This window comes from Solanum tuberosum, unplaced genomic scaffold (genome assembly GCF_000226075.1).
Source record: "Solanum tuberosum cultivar DM 1-3 516 R44 unplaced genomic scaffold, SolTub_3.0 scf00150, whole genome shotgun sequence".
NCBI lineage: Eukaryota > Viridiplantae > Streptophyta > Magnoliopsida > Solanales > Solanaceae > Solanum > Solanum tuberosum.
The window spans coordinates 748868-771967 of record NW_006239073.1 but is presented as its reverse complement, the minus strand read 5'-3'; the positions used below and the strand labels follow the sequence as shown (position 1 = coordinate 771967).

Sequence of the window (23100 nt, the reverse complement as noted above, 5' to 3'; positions counted from 1 at the left end):
AGCGAAAGGGAAAAAGTTAATACAAATTTCATTAGTTTAAGCAAGCAAATTGCTTTTCTTCACGTGAGTTTTCAATATTATGAAATATGAATCTTATCAGAATTTGAAATTTGATGCATGTATCTAACATGTCCATATACATATATCTCAGATATATGAGTACACAAATATGAATCTTATCAGAATTTGAAATTTGATGCATGTATCTGACATGTTCATATACATATATCTCAGATATATGAGTGAGAGTTATGTGTACTTTGTTTTAGATGCACAGTACTTAAGTAGTTTCACGTGTATTTGACTCTCTCGCTTGCCTCTCTCCCTATATACCTCTCTTTTAAAATGTATCTAGTATCTCATATATATGTATCGAGTGTAATTCATATGTATTTGAGATACATAGACTATCTCGGCCGTGTCTCTCCTTCTCTTGCTTGGCTCTCTCTATTCCACTGTATCTAGTACCAAAAAATACATATATCTAGTTGTATTTGATTTGAAAATTTATATCGAAATTATTAATTAGTTAGACACATGAGTGGACCTAGAGGTTGCTGAGGGTGTTCACCAAATCCCTCAACAAAAAAATTATGTTGTATATTTAAGGTATTTTTAAGAATTTTTATATCAATATATTGATTTTGAACCTCGTGAATGTAAGATTAGAGGTTGACTTAGTGGTTGAAGGGTTCAAAACTGTTCCAAGATCAAATCTTAGGCACTCTTTTTTTTCCGAACCCCTTAAGTGAAAATTCTGGATCTACCACTGATTAGACAATATATAATTATTTTAAATTATAAAAAAGAATTACTAGTAAATATGACAAAAATATATACTTAATTAAGGCTACGTTTGCAGAAAAAGGTTAAAAATAGGGATAAAATGTGCAAAACAATCGTATTAGTGCAAACCCACCCCATGCACGCACACGGAGAAGGAAAGCGAAGAGAGCCACAAAAAGCACTCGAAAATAGGCGAAGATTTCGAAAATTCCTATTTCTCAGCGTACAGTTTCTCGTCACGATGATTGTCGCATCCATTCATCGATCATTCCATGAGATCAAAATCAATCTCTCTTACGCTGATCAATTAATTAATCACCTTCTCTGTCGACGCCCATCACTTTATTATTACACAAATCTCCCTTCCGATACCGGCGATTTTCGATTTCTGGAATTTTCACAATTTATGCGACCACATTCTTCATTTTTTTTTTCTTCTCAATGGAAATGCAAAATTGATTAGCTCTTTCTCCGATATAAATGGTGAGTCTTAACTTTATTTTCCGTTTCATTTTGCTGCTATTTTGTTTGTCATCATTATTGGATAAAATATTCATAGATTAGAGAATATGGAGAGAAAATGATTAATCAATTTTACAATCGATTGAAAATAAGTGACAGAAAGGACTTTCTGCTTTGTAAGAGGATTGTAGGATCCAGTGATCAGATGCCGGAGCTCATTTATGGGTTCTGGAATCTAGAAAACACAGCTTATTACTGCGTTGTTGAAAAAAAAATAATAAAGGGCTTGAGCCAAAGCTACTTAGGTTATAGCTCCGCCCCGGATTAAGATGCAGTAATTGTATATTCATTTGAATTCAGCATCTGAGAATGTAATCTTTTCTGTATGACTTTACATTAAGTGGATAATTTGTTGGATTGTATATATAGTGAATCCCAGCTACTTTTGGATTGACGGACAGTAGTTGTTTGTTGACACAGGTTATAGTGATTATGTATGTCGACACTAACTTAAACCAATTATTTGAAGTAGTTTGAAGTCTTATAGTTCTTGAATTGTACTTCCATTTTTATGGGTCGAAAGTCACAACTGCAACGAAAGGCGTGTGTCTGTATGTGTGCGCAAGAGAGAGAGAGCCAAAAATCAGCGAATATCATGTGGTTGCTCGCATCCCTCTCCCCTCTGCAGGAGAATAATTTATGTTTGTCTAGGAAACTAATAAAGGCATGTTACATTATGTTAGAATGCTGCAGTAGCATCGCCGTGGAGACTGATCAACAGAATAATTATACTACAGAAAGAGTAATATTAACTTGTTTGATGTCAGAAAATGTGAACCCTGAAAAGTTGATGGAGAATTCTTAACCAGTGAAGTTCTGTTGGGTGGGGAGCGGGGGCTATGTTGAGCAAGGGGTGAGAAGGTGCTCAGGCTTTTGCTAAGTTGGATGTAAAGAAGTTAAAGCAGGACATCTAGTGATGTACTACATATCTTATGTTCTTGTTCTGTTTTTAGACTTTTTGTGTGAATGGAATGCAAGTGAACGTTTACAAATACTATTGTAAAGTTCGCTATCATGTTACTTTATACTTAGGAGCAAAAATTGAAACATTCTGGGGCTAAAAAGTAGTTATTGAACTCTTAACATTTAGCTTTTTACGACGCTTATTGATTTTATGTCTGCATGTCAATTTAGATGTGTCATCTTTGTATATCCTTAGATCGTGCAAATTATATTCTTTTCTTATAACGATGAGAATTATATTCTTTTCCTACAGTTAAAAAGAATCTTAATCATCTATGCAGGGCATTCCAATAAATATTACTGTAGGTTCTCAAGTGTGGATTGAGGATCCATCAGTTGCTTGGATTGATGCACAAGTATCAGAGGTTAATGGACAGGAAGTTCAGGTTCAGACATCTGATGGGAGGACGGTACGACTAACTCTTTTACATTGAACAGTATTCATTCATGAAATTACTATTGCTTATTTATTTTCCCATAATAGCATTTTAGTATTTACGCTGGACTCAATTGTGTGATCAAGGTCTAACTTAACTTAAAAAGCTGGTTTTCTTATAGCCTAATTGATTAGATTCTAAAATGACTTGAAATACAATATTCTGATGATGGAAATTCACAATGTCTTTCAACTACTAAGAATATAATGGATCTAATTTCTAGTCTCATTTGAGTTATTAGTTTTATATCTATATGTGACTCACCTAGTCTTTTTTGACGCACGTTATGTAGTTTGCAACTGTATGGTTTTTGTGGCTTCCATACCCATATGTATCCATTATCTTCCTTCTGCATTTTAACTGTATTTTCATTTAACCTTCTTTCCACAAATCTTGGCACGTTATTGTAACTATTCTTATCATATTCTAGTGGTAAAAGAAAGATTCACTGCATTTGTTCTAATTTACTGCTATCTAACTCTAGTTTTCTGCTAAGCCACATTGATGCGATCCCCAATTGAGAATACACATCTTCAAACTGGCAATGTCCTGGCTTTTTACTATTGCATATTTTTCTTTCATTTCGTCTAGGTTGTAGCAACTTTATCAAAAACTCACCCCAAGGATGAAGATGCTCCTGATGGAGGAGTGGATGACATGACTGAACTTTCATATTTGCATGAGCCTGGAGTCTTACATAATTTGGCAACAAGATATCAACTCAACGAAATCTATGTAAGCTTATAGTCCAATGCTCAAAACTTTATTTAATTTATGTTCAATTTGGTGAATGAAAGGACTGAAATTGCAGCTACAGATCGCTTTGTCATAATATTAATCATACTCTGACATCTTGGCAGACTTATACTGGAAGTATTCTTATAGCCATTAATCCGTTCCAAAAACTGCCTGATTTATATGATGGCCGCATGATGGCAAAATACAAAGGAGTACAACTCGGTAAACTAAGTCCTCATGTCTTTGCTATAGCTGACACTGCTTACAGGTACTCCTGTATACCATTTCAACTCCACATTATTTTTCTCATGATAAATAATGCTTTGTTACCAAAATCTTGAAAATGAATCAGGGCGATGATCAACGAGGGTAAAAGCAATTCTATACTGGTTAGTGGTGAAAGTGGTGCTGGTAAGACTGAAACTACTAAAATGCTTATGCAATATCTTGCCTATTTGGGCGGCCATAAGGGCTCTCAAAAACGGACTGTGGAACAACAAGTGCTGGAGGTAAGCTAAATGCTTGGATTACTGCATTAAATTCTTGTACTTCCTTAAATTACATGGACAGGTACTTAGGAACTTGTATGCTTAAATTCTGCACAATTTCAGCTATACAGACTTTAGTAATGTGAATGTCAGTGATGGAACCCAAATAGAATGGAATAGATACAAACGATTCATTTGACTAACACTTACTAGTTAGGGTTGATTGATTGTTGTTGGAGATGTGAATGCGTGGAAAAGAAAAGAAGTATCATATTCACATAAAAAGTGGAGTTTAATGTAGTATTAAATTTAAGAAAAGGATGTGGTTCAAAAATTGGTACAGTAAATTTTCAAAGTAAATTTAATGATTATATTACTTTAATGAAAAGTGATATAGAATACTTATAAAAAGATTGTAGAGTATAAAAAAGAATCTGCGGTGTTGATGTAACTTCTGAACTAAATAATTTATAATACATACAGTGAAATTTTTGAAATGACATTCGTCAATAAATGTAAATTTGATTTTGATGAATTTGATAGTAGTTTCCTTAATTGAAAGTTTGTAGAGGGGTCAATGTGTAGGTGAAAATTTCATAGTATTTGGAAGGCTTTCACATCCGTTTGAATCAAATAATTTCCTAGAGGCTATGTTTCATGTCTAAACAGACTAAATCAAGTGGACAGGGCTTCAAACTGATAGTTTCTCTGTCTATTTCTCTTAGAGCCTTCTCTATTGGCTATAGCCTATGTTATTCTTTTGAAGTCTTCTCTATTGGCTATAGCCTATATTATTCTTTTAAAGTCTTCTCTATTGGCTATATTATTCTTTTAACTCATGATTGTTATATCTCCAGTCAAATCCAGTACTTGAAGCATTTGGCAATGCCAAAACAGTTAGAAATAACAATTCAAGGTAAGATAAACTACTCTACGCATGCTTCAATAAGAAAATAGACTCATAATTGCTTCAACACTCAGTTGAAATTTTTTCCTTCCTAAAGCTACTTAGAATCTGTTGTTTACAGCCGTTTCGGTAAATTTGTGGAGATTCAGTTTGATAAGAATGGAAGAATATCTGGAGCAGCTATTAGAACGTATCTTCTTGAAAGATCTCGAGTTTGCCAAGTTTCAGACCCTGAACGGAACTATCACTGTTTCTACCTTCTATGTGCAGCACCACAGGAGGTAATTTGCATCAGTGCTATTCCTTTTTACATCTTTCATCGGCCCGAGTTAATTTGATTTTCACCATATCCTTTTGAGATTTTCCCAATCTTAACAGGAGATCAAAAGGTACAAGTTGGGGGATCCCAAATCATTTCGCTATCTCAACCAATCAAATTGCTATGAACTAGTAGGTGTTAATGATGCCCATGACTATCTTGAGATAAGGAGGGCAATGGATATTGTTGGAATTAGCGAGAAAGAGCAGGTAATGCTCTAATTGTTTTTGTCTCTCCTGCAAATTACCCTTTCTGATTCGAATAAGCTACGATGTTTCTTCTTCAGGAAGCAATTTTTAGTGTTGTGGCTTCTGTTCTTCATCTTGGTAATATAGAATTCGAAAAGGGCAATGAAGTTGATTCATCAGTTGTGAAAGATGACAAATCTAGGTTTCATCTTCAAACTACTGCAGAGCTTCTGATGTATGTTCTGCCGTTCATATCCCACTATTCTTCCTTTGCTCTTTCTTGCATGACTTTTTTATTTGATTTGGTTCTTCTATCAGGTGTGATGTTACTTCACTGGAGGATGCCCTACTAAGACGTGTAATGGTCACTCCTGAAGAAGTTATAAAGAGAAGTCTTGATCCTGAAGCTGCAGCAGTAAGCAGAGATGGATTAGCTAAAACACTATATTCTCGCTTATTCGACTGGTATGCTTCGACCGTCACTGCCAGATTACTGTGGTTCTGATCGCTTACATTGACACTAAAAACACATCCTTTCTACTGTTCACAGGCTGGTGGACAAAATAAATAACTCGATTGGACAAGATCCTCACTCAAAATCTCTAATTGGTGTTCTTGACATTTATGGTTTTGAAAGTTTCAAAAGTAATAGGTAGGCACTGGTGGACAAACAAAACAACTAGTTAACTCGGTGTCTTGCATTTGAGATTTGACTCTTCTAACTTCTATTTCCAGTTTTGAACAATTCTGCATTAATTATACTAATGAGAAGCTGCAGCAACATTTTAACCAGGTATGCTAGTTGAAATTTTATAGAAGCAGGTCTGTCCATTTTGCTAAGCACAACTCAGCTACTGTGAAATCATCTCTTTCCAGCACATGTTCAAGATGGAGCAGGAGGAATACACTAAGGAAGAGATAGACTGGAGCTATATAGAATTCGTGGACAATCAGGATGTTTTAGATCTTATTGAAAAGGTACAGTGAATCCTTTTCTCCCCATATATACAAATATATCATGTTGCGTATTGTAGTTGTCATCTGTATATTATTCCATTGCTGCATTGAGCAGCGAAACTTGTGCAACTAATGCTAGTACTAATAGTTGCCATGGATACTTGTTTGGTCAGATTCTTTTTGGATTCTAGCTTCTGAATACTATTGTACACGCCTGGGTACTAACTCATAAGTCATAGCCTTGAGAATAAGTTTCTTGTGTTTAAATGTTAGAAGTTGAATATGATAATATTTCATTATAATCCTATTATATGTAGAACTCCAAATAGTTGGTTAATGTGAGAATAAAATTTGTGTTATGCATATAATATTCATGCAGCAAATTAAATGGAAAGATTTCCAGTTAAATGATTGTTGAATTAATTGTAAATATAAATCAAAGTAACATCTATACTTATAGTTGATTATTTGTTTTATAGTTTAAGTTTAGTTACATGTAGAACTTTTAAGTATCATTTAACTATTGTGAGTATGCTACTTTTTTGGGTTTCACATTTTTTTCGAAAACTGGTAATTTGTATTCCTCTATGCAGGACACCTCCAAAAAGTTATCAACACTAATTGTGAACCCAAAAACTAATTATAGAGATCTTAAAAGTTCTACCAATTGAAGATCTGCTGTGTATTCTGGCATAGTCCACTTAGACCCAAGGACCTTATGCATGCTTTTATTATTAATACAGTCTAAGAGCCCTCTAGTTGACATTTCTTTATCTGAATTCATGTCCATGGCCATTTAGCATCTCCCAGATAAAATGTACATGCATTTCTCTCTGCTTTATTCTTTCTTAATATTGTTTAGGAACTCACCCGGAATTTAGAACAGAGCATCTTTATCATATCCTTTAGGATAGGCAATTAAGAACCTGAAACTAGAACATCTAAGTGAGCTCATAATCTTAGGAGTATCTCTGATGTTTAAAGTGAGCTCATATTCATTAAAAGCACCATGCATTTGTTAGCAAGAATTGATTACCTTGGGTTCATCCCTTACCAACACTGCTTTAAAATCGTAACACTTTTTTCAAATCACTGTATCATGTGAAGTGGCATATGATGAGTTGATTTGTGTTGTGTTTACAGAAACCTGGAGGCATCATTGCTCTTCTTGATGAAGCCTGGTAAGATATGTAACAATTCATCTGAACTTCTGTGATAGAGACAAATGTTCTAATTTATGTTTTCTTTGAAATGGAATTTCCAGTATGTTCCCCAAGTCAACTCATGAAACATTCTCACAGAAGCTTTATCAGATATTCAAGACCAACAAACGCTTTGTTAAACCAAAATTGTCCCGCACTGATTTTACCATTGCTCATTATGCTGGAGAGGTAATATGATATGTGTATTTCCCTAGAACTCTAGTCAATTGCTTCTACGGTGGATATGGAGCATTATTACTAGTTTTAAATGTTTCCTTTTTTTTCCCCACCAGGTTCAATACCAGTCTGATCAGTTTTTAGATAAGAACAAAGACTATGTCGTTCCTGAGCATCAAGATTTGTTAAGTGCTTCTAAATGCCCATTTGTAGTGGGCCTTTTTCCTCCTGTTGCTGAGGAGTCAACTAAATCTTCATCCAAATCTTCCAAGTTCTCATCCATTGGTTCTCGTTTCAAGGTAGTTACGAACTTATATACTTATGAATTTTGGTGATCTATCAATCAACTAAGCATCTATAGAAAATGAGTTTGATTGCCCAAATGAGTCCACCAATGTCCTTTCAGTTCCATTTTATTTCATCCCAATGCTTAATAATTTGTAGTTTTATCCAAATCAGAGTTTTTGTACTAAAAAGACTTTTGACACTCATCTCGTTATTTCAGTTCCTTTTTTTACAATCGTGACTAGATTGTATGTTTAGAGATTTGTACATCATGTAGAGATATGTCTACATCAGATGTCAAAGTGCAGGGATATGATCGTTCTAATCCTGTCTATTATTGTATCATTGCAAAACCATCTTAATTCTGCGACTTTTGACACTCATCCCGTGGAGATGTTACACTTTAGAGGTCCAACTCCCACTCTCGTTAACACTGCTAATCAATAACCATAATATAAAACTTGCCTTATATTTGGTAGGTATCATCAGTTTCATATCACTATCATATCATTCTCCATTTCAACCACAAGTTTAATTCTATATATTACTTTATCCATTATGTCCTCTTAGATTTTTGTGATCTAAGAGTATTTTTCACCAAAGAACTAACAGCCTAGTTCCAAGTCTTTACTTTAAGTATGTGAAAGATTCTAATGTTCCAATTTCACTGTTGCAGTTACAACTCCAATCATTGATGGAAACTCTGAATTCTACAGAACCTCATTACATTAGATGTGTGAAGCCTAACAGTCTTCTGAAACCGGCAATATTTGAGAACGTTAACATTATGCAGCAGCTACGTTGTGGTGTGAGTAAATTTCACAGTTTCTTATGTAGAAAATTCTTTTTAAGTCTTGAATTATGTGTGCTTATATTTTGTTGTTTGAAGGGTGTTCTAGAGGCAATCAGAATTAGTTGTGCTGGCTATCCCACGCATAAGACATTCTCTGAGTTTATGAATCGATTTGGTGTTCTTGCTCCAGAGGTCTTCCAAGAGCAGTAAGTACTGGTCTTGTTCTTGATCCCCCCCCCCAAGAAAAAGAAAAGGATCTTGTGGTTTCCTCAATTTCTTTGATTATTAGAAGTTGATATTCTTATCTTTCTTTAACTTGTTTGTGGGCAGGGATGATGAAAAAGTTGCGTGCAAAAAGATATTAGAAAAGATAGGGCTTGCTGGTTATCAGGTTATTTGATGTTTCTCTTGCTATTTTGGAAATCTATTTTATTTCTTGAATGTCGAGATCAGTAGTATCAAATCATTCACTCTTGTGGGTACACATTTATGTGTGTATGCCCCATTTCATCCAGTAGGGGGAAATTTATATTTCCTTCACCATCATCTTGATGAATGTAAGCCAATCCTTAAAGCTTATATCAAAATTTTACCTACCTTGCAAGGCCTGCCTCAGTTAACAAATCGCATCTATCAAGCAGCAAGTTCAGATATTTTAATAAAGTTTTTTTTTTGTTTGTTTGTGTGAGTGGGGTGGGGTGGGGGGATGCAAAAAAGGAAATCATTCTCTTGCACTTCGAGCACGTGTTAAATTGCTCTCAATTTCAAGACTACTGATATTTTGTCTTTCACTTGCATTGTATATTATTTTTGCTGCTAGATGGTTGCATATAGTTGAGCATTGCTAGTGAAATTTCCTAATCTGAGACACTGAGAGCTTTTCTCCCGTTACTAGGCGCCATTGATATCTGTAGTTGAAGTTGATGTTTGAAAATTTCTCCACAATATTGTGTACCCATTGAAATTCTTTTCTCCCGTTACTAGGCACTGCTGATATTCTTTTCTTTCATTCAAAATAACTTCCCAAATTTACGAGTCAAGTTATACTTCAGTTAGGGTTGCTACAATTGTTTTGCAGATTGGACAAACAAAGATTTTTTTGAGATCAGGGCAGATGGCCGAGCTAGATGCACACAGAGCACTAAAGCTATCCGCTGCAGTTAAGACAATACAAAAGGAAACTAGATGTCATATTTCTAGGAGAGATTATGTTTCTTTGCAGAAGGTGGCAATTTGCTTACAATCCTTGTGTCGAGGTTTGTCTATCATTATCTCTTTGCCTTTTCTATCGCACATTGTGGACTTTGTTTTGAAAGTTAGATGTTTTAATCATGTACTAAGTTTCATTTTTTCTACTTGCTGGGGCATTTTGGTAGCTTAATCATGTAATCTGTTCCTCCCTCAATTTCTTTACTATCCAGTTAAATAAAAGGAATTCCAGGAGAGAATCTTCCTCTTGTATGCTGATCAGGTTGCAAAGTAAAGCTAAAAAGAGAATCTTTTTTTTATGTTAGTCTAAGTAGCATTTTTTATTTTAGTCTAAGTATATTCTCTATTTTTTGCATTCTCTATTCTCTAGATAGGAAGGAGTGGAGGTCTCGTATTAAGGTTGTAGGTTAGTAGGGCTAGCGTGTTGTCTTCCCTTGCAAGGGTATGGGTTGTTAGCATTTGGAGTAGACCTAGCCTTATGCTGTTTACTGCGTTTCACGCATCGCATTACTTTCTTGTTGTTACTGTCTCATTTGTTGATTATACGCTATCGTTTGTATTGGCTGTTATGTTTTATTTATATCTCTCCTGTCACTTAGATTTGTTGTTCTTGAGCTGAGGGTCTCCCGGAAACAGCCTCTCTACCTCCACGAGGTAGTGGCAAGGTCTGCGTACAATTTACCCTCCCCAGACCCCACCTAGTGGGATCTCACTGGGCATGTTGTTGTTGGAGAAGATGGGTAAAGATAAACCAGCTCAAGTGTATTAAAGTTTTACAGGAGATAATTAGATCAAAGAGAGATGGAGATGCTATTTTTATTGATTGTTCAACTTGAATCAGTAGGATAGCTTTAAAGATCTCCACATATCTGTACATGATAGACTTTAGCTATACCTAGTAGAATTAGGCCTACAAAAGTGAAGCATGCCACGAAAATCCTCGGGGATTGGAAAAAGCAAGTGGTCCAGATGATATCCCTATAATGGTTTGAAAGTTCCTTGGAAAGATCAGAGGTGTATGGCTTACCAAGCTACCTCATGCTATACTAAGGACCGGAAGGATGCCAAATGAGTGGAGCAAGAGTTTCTTGATTCCGGTACTTTGATAAGAAAGGAGAGCATCAAAGTTATGAGTCAAGTCCAATATCCGCTAGGTGTTTTCTTAATCATCTTGTCGGGTGATTTTTATATCAGCAGAAAATATTGAATACTTCTACAGTTAGAGAAGCTAATTCATTGAATGCTGGAATACGTTGAATTTAAATAGAGGAAATAGATAATGAGGATTCGTATAGCTGACCTTAACTAGGTCTAGCTTAGTGTTGAGGTAGTTTTGTATACTCCCTAATTTTCCTTCAAACTATCTTTGACTCCTTTCTCTCACGATTTATATTATCTTTTTTTCCTTCAAAGTATCTTTGGTTCCTTTCTTTTCACACCACCCTCCAAATACATGCTGGAATTGTCTCCCATAGAGATGTAGCAGCAATTTTTGTTTTATTTTCAAAATAATGGGGCAAAAGTTTGGGGAAAGTGGAAATTAAAACTTCAAAGAAAATAACGGGAGTCATATTTTGTAGAGATTTACATCCAAGAAAAAGTAACCATCTCTTCTTTTTTTTTTAAATGTGGGAAGCGGAGGGGATTATCAATATACCATTGTGTATATTGATGTATGTTTGATTGTCTTATTACAGATAGTAAAAGACCACGAAACAAATCAACTTTGCTTTCATATCTGTACTATCATCAAATTCTTCTTTAGACGAGCCTAATAAAATTATTAATTGGAATTTCTTTTCTGGATAGATACTTCTTGTTCTCAGAATATTTATTGTTTTTGCCTTTCACAGAGTTTCTAACCATTGATTCGATTTCCATAATCTCCTTCCATCACCATGGTCTAAGGGCTCTTTCAAACGTAATTTGGCAGCTTAGCATGTAACACAATTGCTTAATCAGTTAATCTGTGTATATTGTCTGAACTATATGATAGTAAAGTAATACCATCAGTCAGACATCCTCCTCGTTAGGTGCTTAAACTTAGATCACTTATGCATGTTTTGTTGTTGTAAAAATGAGCACCATGGAAATAACAGCTGTATTTTCTCGCCCTCTTAGAACTGAAAGGACATTTGGAAATAAACAGCCTACCATTCCAATAGGCTGCTCAATTTTTCTGCCTTCAATAAATTTATGTGCTCACTCTGTCATATTCTTCAGCAAGGTTTGCTTTCAAATCATATGTTACCTTGAAAAGAGAGGCTGCTTCTCTCAAAATCCAGACAAAGTTGCGTGGACACTTAGCCAGAAAATCCTACACGAAACTTAAATTAGCAGTCATTGCTCTTCAGACTGGAATTCGAGTGGCAGCTGCACGAACTAAGTTCAGATATGAAAAGCGAACCAAGGGAGCTCTGATTATACAGGTTAGTTTATTGGGTATTATGTATAGATTCAGAGGTCTTACAAAGTTTGTTCTCAAGTGTTGACAAGATATGATTTTTGCAGGCCTATGAGCGCCGTCACAAAGTCCTTTCATACTATAGGAAACTCATATGGGCATCAATTTTTACACAATGCAGATGGAGGGGAATTGTTGCAAGGAGAGAGCTTCGCAAACTAAAGATGGTAAGTTCTGGATTACTATACTCTTCTATAACCTGTGTCATATGTTTCCGATTTCCTTAGCATAGCAATGGGGTGATGATATGAATGGCCTGAATGATCTATTTGTTAGATAGAGCTTGATTACTGAAGAGGAACTTTCACATATAGCCACTCAAAAATAGCCTAATTACTCTCCATAGCTATAGTTTGATAATTACAATTCGTAGCTACATGTCATAGGGAGGAGAGAGGCGAGCGAGACTAGGAGAGAGAGGGCAAAGAGTGGGAGAAAGATGAATTGTATATGTATATCGGTTAGATAATTGTCTATTATACATATGTATTTGTATATATATCAAGTGAGATTGGGAGAGGGAGGAGAGAGGCGAGCGAGAGAGGACAATAATTTGTATAATTCACATCTTGTTTGTATAATTCGCAGGTACGTTTGGGCGAGATTGGGAGAGGAAGGAGAGAGATGAATTGTATATGTATATCGGTTAGATAATTGTATATTATACATATGCATTTGTATATATGGCAAGCGAGATTGGGAGAGGGAGGAGAGAGGCGAGCGAGAGAGGGCAGAGAGTGGGAGAGAGGTGAATTGTATATGTATAACGGTTATATAATTGTATATTATACATATGTATTTGTATATTCTGGCGAATTATACATATACAACGTGGCTAATTATACAAAATCGAAGTCAGCCCACGTAATTAATGTATAATGTTAGTCTCGAGTGGTAATTATAGCAAACTATAGCTATGATGAGTAATTAAGTAGTATAAGTTTGCTTAACCGCGTAATAATGGTATATGGTTCACTTGTTTGTTACTATTATTTACATAACAAGAGTAGATGAAGGGGTTGTTTAATTACTTCTCTGAAGCTTTCAGCGGAAGTAAGAAGTATCTATAAAGATTCTTGTTATTAAACCTTGTAGACAAGTGGTTAGAATTCTAAAAACAGATCAGAAGTACTGATATCTTTTTAATATAGGAACTGTACAAATTGGAAGAACATATGTATGTGTCACTTACTTTGGATGTATAAGTCACATGCTAATAGTTAGATATTTAAGTGCTAGTAGTTATTAGTGTAAGTGGTCACATCGGGTTAACACAGCTATGCACGTTGTAAAACATGCTTTTGAAAAAGAACCAGGTGTAAGTCATTGGTCTTAGCTAGTGCAGTCTCTCAATTCTTTTCTAGTTTTATTTTTGGTGACATGATTCCCCTAAATTTCCTGCTGTGGGATCGGGATTGGCTTTTTCCACGTGAAATACAGTAGAGTGCATCAAAACTGTTGCTTGCAATTTGATAGGCTTATCTGTTGAATGTTACAAATATATTCCTTAAATTCTATGGATTTTGCTAATATACATTTCAAATACTTCAGGCTTCAAAAGAAACAGGTGTGCTTATAGAGGCAAAGGATAAGCTTGAAAAACAGGTGGAAGAACTTAGATTGCAGTTGCAGTTGGAGAAACGTCTAAGGGTGATATACTTGTGCTAAGCAGATAAAATCTTTCTTTTTCCTTACACTATATTTATAATACATTTGAGGATTTTAATTGGATAGCATTGATAAAATAAGATATTACCTTAAAGTTAAACAGTCTTGCCAATCTTAGGATTGTGGGTTACTACGAGTTTTCATTTTGAGAAAGCTGAACTATTTGAAGCATTCGGCAACTCACAAATAGGAAAATACCTTGCAGATGGACTTGGAAGAGGCAAAGGATCAGGAAATAGCAAAATTGCATAATTCAATGCGAGACATGCAAAGCAAACTGAATGAAACAGATACACTGCCCATCAGGGAATATGAGGCTGCTCCAAAAGCAGTTGAAGAAGACTCTTTGATTGTTGATAAGAAACCAATTCTTGTCGAGGATGAAGAAATCATTGAATCTTTAACTGCAGAGTTGAAAACTTTAAAGGTATGAACTGTCAGCTGAAGAGTGATCCCCACAACTTTTCAGCTTCACATTCCCTCGTCCTAACCCGAAAATGAGTAGAGAAGATAGAGAAAAATAGGTGAAAGCATTCATCTTTTTCCAGTTACATATGGTTGAATGTTGATGTTCTCATGCTTATACCTATTGATAGGTGTTATATCAAAAAGAAAAGCAACGTGCTGATGATTCTGAGAGGAAATGTGCTGAAGTTCAAGAATCAAGTAAAGAGAAGTGCCGGAAGTTGGAAGAAACTGAAAGAAAAGTTCAACAACTTCAGGATTCAGTTAACAGGTACCTTTACTCGAATAATTGGTACCAGATTTAGTCCTTTCATCTTGTAACAATATAAATCACCAACTTCTGAGTCGATAAACTTATCAACTGTGAAAATGCTCTCTAAAATATACTATTTTTTGGGGGGTGGGGGGGATATATTTTTTCTCGTTCTTTCTGAACCATTTAAAACTGAATACAAACTTGAGAGTTATATTTCTGTGTGAAATTACCAGCTGTTCTTTCTAACCATTTCATGTGAGGGGGTTAGATTTCAGAAATTAACTGCAGAAACTAATCAGGACTCTTTTACCTAATTCTAACATCATCTTCTGCTTTTAATGTACAAACCTCATATGAATTTTGTCATGTGATTAATAGGTAAATTGCTCAAAATGTCCCTGAAAGGGTCCTTAAGTTAGTGTCCCTCTGAAGCAATGTGATATGTGTCCTTCAGGAAGATTCTAAAGACATGATGCTATTTGTGTTCAATATTTGATTTTGATTCTAAATGACATGATACTATTTGAATTCAATCATTGATAGATTTCTGTAAGCAGTTCAGTAACTTCAGATTACTTAACTTCGTTTGCTTTGGAACTGCTCATCATGGCAAAATGCTCAGCCAAGACAAATAATTGGCATATCTTTATATTGGCTTATAATATACACATATAAGATAGCATAAACAAATTAGTCTTAATATCATATTTTCTAGATATCTTTTACAAGGAGTGCTGCTTGGGATGCTATACTCACGGCGCATAACCTGAGGAAGAGGGGATGCATCATTATAACCAGTGTTGTATGTGCAAGAAGAATTGAGAAGACACCAATCATTTGCTCCTTCACTCCAACTATGCAACAGAACCTTGGAGTAAGGTGTATTCTTTGTCCAATATCTCTTGGGTACTCCCTAGAACTAATGCAGAAACTAGCATCTTGGAGGATAAAAGTGGGGAGAGACGGGAGGAAAATATGGAGGTTAGCAACCTATACATCTTTTGGTAAATATGAAGAGAATGGAAAAAGGGATGCTTGGAGGAGTTGAAAATCACATGGATGATCAAGAGTTTATTGTATCTATACTGTCGGTGTAAAGAAAGCATTCCATTATGTATAGACAATGGAATGGATTTTTCAAACACCTTCGAAATTGTTGTAACTTCGGCATCACCTTGGTGCTTATTAATGAAATGATTTATTTGATTCATCAAACAAAAAGAAAGAACAAAGAATTACTGAACCACTCAGCCTGGACGATTATCTTCTTTTAACGAACTGAATTGGTCATATAGAACTGGTCGAATCATTGTGGACTACTTGGTGGAAATGATAATTTAAACATGATCAACTTCCTGTTTTGCAAGATTGGGCTGGGGTTATCTAAGGGTACATAGGCAATTATGTCGGGGAAGTTTCTAGAATTTGTCAAGTTCTCCCGGTAGGTCTCTGGAAATTTTCGAATAGATTTTATCTTTTATCTTCTTCTTGTCGCATAGATTTTCGACTAGTGGTCTCATATCTTGCTATAAATGCATATTTCTTTTCTGTCTTTTTTATTAAATGAAGTGCTGTGAATCCTCTATAACCTTCTATATTTATTTTGGGGGTCTCCTTCGTATTGTCCCTTTTGCTTTCACTGAAAGTTTGGATCATTGGATGTTATCATAGTATCACTAATGCATTTGATTCCACCAGAACTCCAAATCTAAGCATTCTTTAGCAAGAGCAGAATATGACTGGTGACCCCTTGAGAAATTATGTGCTGCATCTTGCTTCAAGAATTGAAACAAAAGTTTTCATCTTCAGTAGTTTTGCGTTAATCATGTAACTCTGAAGATGTTAGATCCTACTGTAGTCAGGGATCCATAAGTTGGTTGTTGGCAACATATAATTTTGAAGATTGTTATTGGCAACAATCTTACTAAGACAGATGTGTGCTGGTTCTTTATGGTAAAACTGAATCTGGAGTCCTACATGCATTCCATAATGTTGATGTTTTTTTTAGTTGCTGAGTTATATGAAGCTTTCAAGCTTTTCATTGGTGCAAAGGCATCCATGGAATTTCATTTCAGAATTACCTTTGATATAATTGATCTCTGTCTTAGAATTTAATGGATAAGATTGCCTCAAATCATTGACAGCTTCAAGCTGGTCTTTTCTGTCCTCTTGCATCCTCCCAGTAAAAGACAACAAAAAAAGATCTCTTTGTTTCCCTCTCACTTTTATCTACTTTCTTCTTAGTAATAAAGAGGAAGATTCTCTTCAAGTCTTGGCTCAGACCAGAATGGAGTAGCAACATATAACAATATCCATGGCATATTAAAATTTCCTTGTTTTGCGTTCTTCTGTTTTTTACTTTTATATATGTTGTGTTTTTGTGTGGTTGGTAATATCATAAAAGTCAGCATAGTCCCTCCTACTGAGGAAAGAAAGCAGAACTGTTTATCTTGGGAAAGATTTTTCCTTTCTAAGCTCTAAATAAAATACTTAAGACAGCTTGATATCTATTAGCTCCTTTTCTTATGAAGTTCCATTTTTGTCGAGTGATATCCTGTTCCTGCTTTTTGTTGAATTACTTTGGAAACCTTGTGAGCATGTTTCTTTTACCGAGGAAAGCAATCTTGAGTCTTTGGTGAAATGGGATATAATCACCTAGATCTTTTAATTAGCGACTTTTTAGGATGCATCTGGAAAAGAGACTCGAATGAAAACAAGCGTAGTAGACAAACGGGACTAAGGATAAGTAATGATAAGTAGGGTCATCATTAAACTGTCAACACCTTGAAGACTTCTTTAATATTTTTACTATAAGTTGGAGTTACATCTTATAGTTTCCTTTTTAACATTAGAATCTCGTGTCATATGACTAATACTAGATATGATCTAGTGTGCCTCAGGATGATTTACAGTATATCAGACCAATTCTCAGAGCTGAAAATGATATTACATCCTTCTTCCGGCCAGAGTTCAGCTTCAGGACTCATTTCTAGAGGTTATCCTGATGATGCTACATCTGCTTCAGCTGATGCTACGTGTACCAACTCTGACTTTACATTTCCAGCTCCTGGCTCAACTCCAACCCAATTTTCTTCTCCAGATTCTCATGCTTTTCAGCTTATAGTTCAGGATCTGGCAGCAGCTGATATCTCAGGTCAGTATAGTGTCCCTTAGGGTAGCTTGAGCAATTTTACTAGTTCTTAAGTATGGCAACATTTACTGAGATAAAAAAAAGAGTAGGGGAACGTGCACTTGTTCTCCATTTAGTAGAAGTCTCCCTTTTATCCATAGATATTGATAGCTTAGTTGTAGCTACATGCTTCATTTTCTCTTTGTTTTTTCTTAAACTGAACCTGCTTCAGAAAACTGTATTATATATCCTTCCTTCCTTTTGGTTGGTTGCATTGTGCAGGTTCTGGAAACTGGGAAAATGACCGGGACGGGATATTTGATGACTTCTTCTGATGGAAAATGTTCTTCAATTTGGTATATCTCTATACATGCTAGCCTTAGATGGTTAGCCTATTTGGCTTTTAGCAGTCATCTCAACCAGATCTAAACAACTACCTTTGTACAGCAGCATGATCAGGTACAGTTTCTCTCAAACAAAAGTTATTCTGGTATTGTAGTTTCTCCATGAACTACTCTCTTATGTTCTGAATTTATGTGCGATTAAGTGGGTAATTTAAGTAAAATGGTCAATTTAATGTAGACCTGCAAGAGCTGTTTTGCAAGCCTGCTGCTCTCTATGAGTTAGAACCACTCCTTTTGCATGCAGAACTCTAAAATACCCTTTCGTTGTATGGCTCCAACAAATGGTGCTGCCAGGATCAAGTAGGGAAATAAAATGTTGATCCATAGACTTGTTATCACATTGTGTTCTTACCCGAAACAAGTCTCATTTTCTTCTTTAATTTGTTTGAACCATTAGTTTGGTAACTCACAATGAAAATTGTCAATGCACCAAAATTATGTTTATTATTTATATCCTTGAACTACAAAATGGACATCTTGGAATAGTTGAAATTTCTGGATTTAGTTATGAAAAAACTATTTAACCTTTTCCAATAGGTTGGTGAAAAGCTGACCAACCTAGATTCGGAAAAGAAACAGCAGGCTCTGTCAATGGCTCAGAGCAATACATGCTGTTTGGATGCTCCAGATCAATTATTCAGGTAATCCTGGGTAAAATCTTTCTCATATTTGACTTTAGAATCTTTATCTTTGCTTACTCTTACCCATTATGTCATATTGTAAGAGGTCTGAAGCCAAAACGGTAACATAGTAATTCAAAGGCTTGTAGATTACATTGTCGTTCGAGTATTTTGCTTACTTGTTCTATCAGTTAACTAAGAACTGGGATTTATAATAGGATCAACAGATCACATCACTGAATTCAAGTGTTAATTAAGAGGTCGAGGGAAGACCGCAAAAATCACTTGATGAGAAAAAGGGGTACCAGAACTTGTTCATACACTGTATTACACTGTGCTCTTGACTTCTTTGAGGACAGATCTGGTCATGCTTGCACTATCTACAAGTGCCTTATGCAGTGGCGGTTGAGAGGACTCAAGCTATTGAGGTAGGAATTAAAGTTGTTAGAATTTTGTATGTCGAAGAATTGATCAGATTTAATAAAAGCTGGTAGCTTTCCGTTGTAAAATGTAGTGTTATTAAAGCCCCTAGAAAATGATGATAATATCCTATTGGCTAGCTGATACATCCACTCTGTTGGTGCTGCTCAAACATACATTGGAAGCTGGTGTACTTTTGAATAATAACGTACCGGCAGTCACATTGGCTACTCTATTCCATAGAATGACACAGGTAAAATTTGCTTAAGTTTGAACATTGGTTGTTATATCATTTAGCATATAACTCCCTTTGATAACAAAAAAATTTCTGCAGCTATCAGGGAACCCCTCAAGGAGTTAATCTTTCTCCCATCATTGGTGATTCAGCTGGCGTGCTGAAGGCAAAGATCCAGATTCTCTGTTCGATTAGCAGCTAACATCATCTGTAGAAATGATTTATGGGACTAATCTGTGATGATTCTGCATCTAGGTGCAGCATATTAACATTGTTCAATACAATTATACAAATGTAAAAGAGGACATAAGATGTGAAATTACCTGATGCATTTTGATGTATTTCAATGACTGATTTAGGCTTCGAGATTATCCAGACCAGGCATACTAAACGAGACTGCAAACACACTCACCAATGCTGCTACTCAGTGCTCACTGGCAACATGTCAAGAGACTTTCTATCTATCTGAACATGCTGAAATCCAACCATGTAAGAGCTTCACTTATTTATTTTCTTTCCTTTTCTTGTTTCTTACTTCATAATTGCATGCTGATTTGACATTGTCTCTTGCACTTGTAGATTATTTGTTCTTTAACTACATTATGAACTAACTAAACATCGTGCCCTGCAATCATTTACTACAATATGATTATCTTCTCTGATAAACTCTTTTTATCTTCATACATAAACTTGCATATTCAGCTCCTTTATGTTGCATTTTTTTCCCAACTAGAAGAGTATCTTTCACGCAGGTGGGAGGTAAGCAACATGCTAGTGACAGATTAACATCCTGAAGGCAACCTTTGCCCAATTTGCATCAATATAACGACAATATTCTTCTAGGAAATAGTATACATCCTGAAATATCTCTCTTCACCTTGATCTTAATTCATATGAGTGCACAATTCAAAACAGCATAATCTCGTGGCCCTTCCGTTTCAGTAATTTATGTTGGTTATGTAGATACGGTGTTGTTTGACTGTCCATCACTGTGATTGAAAGTTTTTTATTTGATTCAAAAGAAATCCTTGTTTACGCATCAAATTCTTTTTCAGGATTGTTGCTGATAAATTGCAAACTGGGGAGAGACCAGAGTCCAGATGTGCCAATAAACATATGCCAACCTTGGAATGCTTGTAGACTTGAGAGAGAATACTCTAAGCACAATTTTGCTACAGAAATTTTTTACAATAGTTTTGAGCACACTTTTGTAGCATAATCAATTCAAAAAGTTCAATAAACAATCAATCTGTATACAAAACTCGTTGCAGTAAATTATATAAATCCTCTGTGTATGTTTAGAGGATTTGTCACATTTTAATTATTTTTGCACTGGCTATCAACCCCTAGGCGGATCCATGATTTGAAGTTTGTGGTTTCCCACCTATGACCAAGAGGGAAACAAAGGTTCCTTTTCTGCCATTGGACCAAATCGTATTTCTTATACATTTATTGGATTTTTCAATACAGATACAAATACAATATTCATGCAAAAGTTATTGGATACCCGTAAACCCCATTGTACACAAAAAAAACTCACCCCGAATTCAACCTACTACATTCATCACCTTTATCTCTAGCTTATGAAAAAACATGACGTTGTTTGTACCAAATGACAGTTTGGTAGAGTGCGGCAGTTAAGATCTGTCACACTGACAAATACCTCTGTATATGGTAAGACTTGGTCAAAAAATCAACCTTGAACAATACCTTAAAAGGATATATTAGTTATTATAGTACTGTCAGTAAAAAAAAAATGTTACAAACATCATGTTAAATTAATATGTTATTCATCAATTATACAACAATTACATTTTAAATAACTTCATCATATAAGTGGGATTTGAGGAGGATAGGATAGGATGTAAATCATACCCCTACTTTAGTGGGGTTGAGACTCGAGAGGTTGTTTCTGATAGATCTTTGGATCAAAATCTCTTAGAGAAAATGCCATTCGAAAACCAAGAACAACAGCTTTATTCATTTGGTTTTGTGGTCTTGTCTTTTCCTTCTTTTCAACTACTTCAATTCTTTTTGTCAAGAGAAAATACATCATACACAAATATATATAGGACCAAGACAAAGCGTTTAAATTCAGATGAATAAGAACAAAGAGCTTCGACATAATTCAATCGATAGAGTAACATATTCTTACGTATTTAAGTGTCGTTTATACGATAAATTTTTCGAATCACCAACTAAAAGGTTTTATAACAAATCAACTATGATTTGAATTAATATATGATTATAATTAAAGTCATAATCATTGGCTAAGAATAGATATCATATTTTGTTTAGGCACTTGCTAATTATGAATAATATAATGTTCATAAACAATCCTGGCCTGCAAGAGATTTGTGTTTGGGGGTTCTAAGATCATGCCTTTTTTAAAATTAAGTCTTAGGCCTAACTCACACCTCAAAAGCTAGCTCAAAGGGAGTAGGATTCCCAAGTCTTATAAGGAGTCCACCCATCTCATTAACCACCGATGTGGGACTTTTTGTCATTCTTTAACACCCCACCTCACGCCCAGTGCTTAGCATCTGGTGCGTGGGCAATTTTGATTTTGGGGGTGCTTAGCATCTGGTGCGTGGGCAATTTTTGATTTTGGGAGCCCCAACATCGGGTGAGACGGGCCCTACTCTGATACCATTTTAAATTAGGTCTTAATGCCTAACTCACACCCCAAAAGCTAGCTCAAAGGGAGGAGGATTGCCCAAGCCTTATAAGGCGTCCACCCATCTCATTAACCACCGATGTGGAACTTTTTGTCATTCTTTAACACCTTTTTATCCTATCATATTTGAGATTATATACTTGAGTATATTGTTATTATTTTTCAGAAAGCAGCCAGTACCAAGTTAAACAAGAACTCTGGGGAAAATTATTTGAATAATTTAAAGGGTGTCTGTATTTTTTTATCTTTAACCTATATATATTATTGTTAATGAGAAAAAGAAACGCTTATGAAAAGACAAAAAGAAAACTACAAAAAAAAACTGTAACATTTGATCAAGTCGTTTTACAGCCTCTCTTGGTCATGGAGGAAGCTTCCTGTCTCTTACTATAACTTAAATTAGTGTTTACCAGACCATATAATTATTTTTTTACACTATCGGTATAGTTTAATTTGTAATTATATATAACATCTTACTTTCAAGTTATTACTTTTGATATTAACACACTATCAAGTCAAGACTCAATATAATAACTATATCCTACAAATTATTAACCGAAAATAAGTAGGTTACTAGTTGTAACAAGTTAAAATGCATCGATAGGTAAAATAATTTAGAAAATTCGCATCATCAATGTATATAAATTAAATTTATATGTTTTTATAATGATATTAGTGTGCACAAGTTAAACCCCTTAAATTTATTTATTTTATATATATATATATATATATATATATATATATTAATTTCATGTATCTTTTATATGTATCTAGTATGAATTTGATGTAT

The 23100-nt window shown here is 35.1% G+C and overlaps 1 protein-coding gene across 7 annotated transcripts; it reads left to right on the top strand.

Annotated features, from left to right (window-relative positions):
- The first annotated feature begins 964 nt into the window (after positions 1–964).
- LOC102587616 (myosin-9-like) lies at positions 965–21036 on the top strand. Of its 7 annotated transcripts, none has more exons than XM_015311057.1 (32): positions 965–1269; positions 2553–2681; positions 3300–3443; positions 3569–3714; positions 3799–3955; positions 4792–4850; positions 4963–5122; positions 5220–5369; positions 5447–5583; positions 5667–5813; positions 5899–6000; positions 6084–6141; positions 6225–6326; positions 7449–7486; positions 7570–7696; positions 7801–7983; positions 8646–8777; positions 8859–8968; positions 9093–9153; positions 9841–10018; positions 12195–12400; positions 12483–12602; positions 13987–14085; positions 14309–14530; positions 14700–14839; positions 17725–17978; positions 18237–18413; positions 19197–19406; positions 19493–19651; positions 19733–19888; positions 19993–20122; positions 20689–21036. In XM_015311057.1, exons 1-27 carry the CDS (start codon positions 1267–1269, stop codon positions 18287–18289), a joined length of 3417 nt encoding a protein of 1138 aa, XP_015166543.1. In that variant the 5' UTR covers positions 965–1266; the 3' UTR covers positions 18290–18413; positions 19197–19406; positions 19493–19651; positions 19733–19888; positions 19993–20122; positions 20689–21036. The 7 variants fall into 7 exon arrangements, with proteins under 7 accessions (XP_015166543.1, XP_006352745.1, XP_015166541.1 ...); XM_006352683.2 differs by having other exon boundaries at positions 18896–19406; XM_015311055.1 differs by having other exon boundaries at positions 18237–18999.
- The last annotated feature ends 2064 nt before the right edge of the window (positions 21037–23100 follow it).

Coding starts and splice junctions, on each gene's coding strand:
- LOC102587616 (XM_015311057.1), top strand. Junction 9,154..9,840: donor TAGGGCTTGCTGGTTATCAG/GTTATTTGATGT, acceptor ATTGTTTTGCAG/ATTGGACAAACAAAGATTTT. Junction 14,086..14,308: donor AGTTGGAGAAACGTCTAAGG/GTGATATACTTG, acceptor AATACCTTGCAG/ATGGACTTGGAAGAGGCAAA.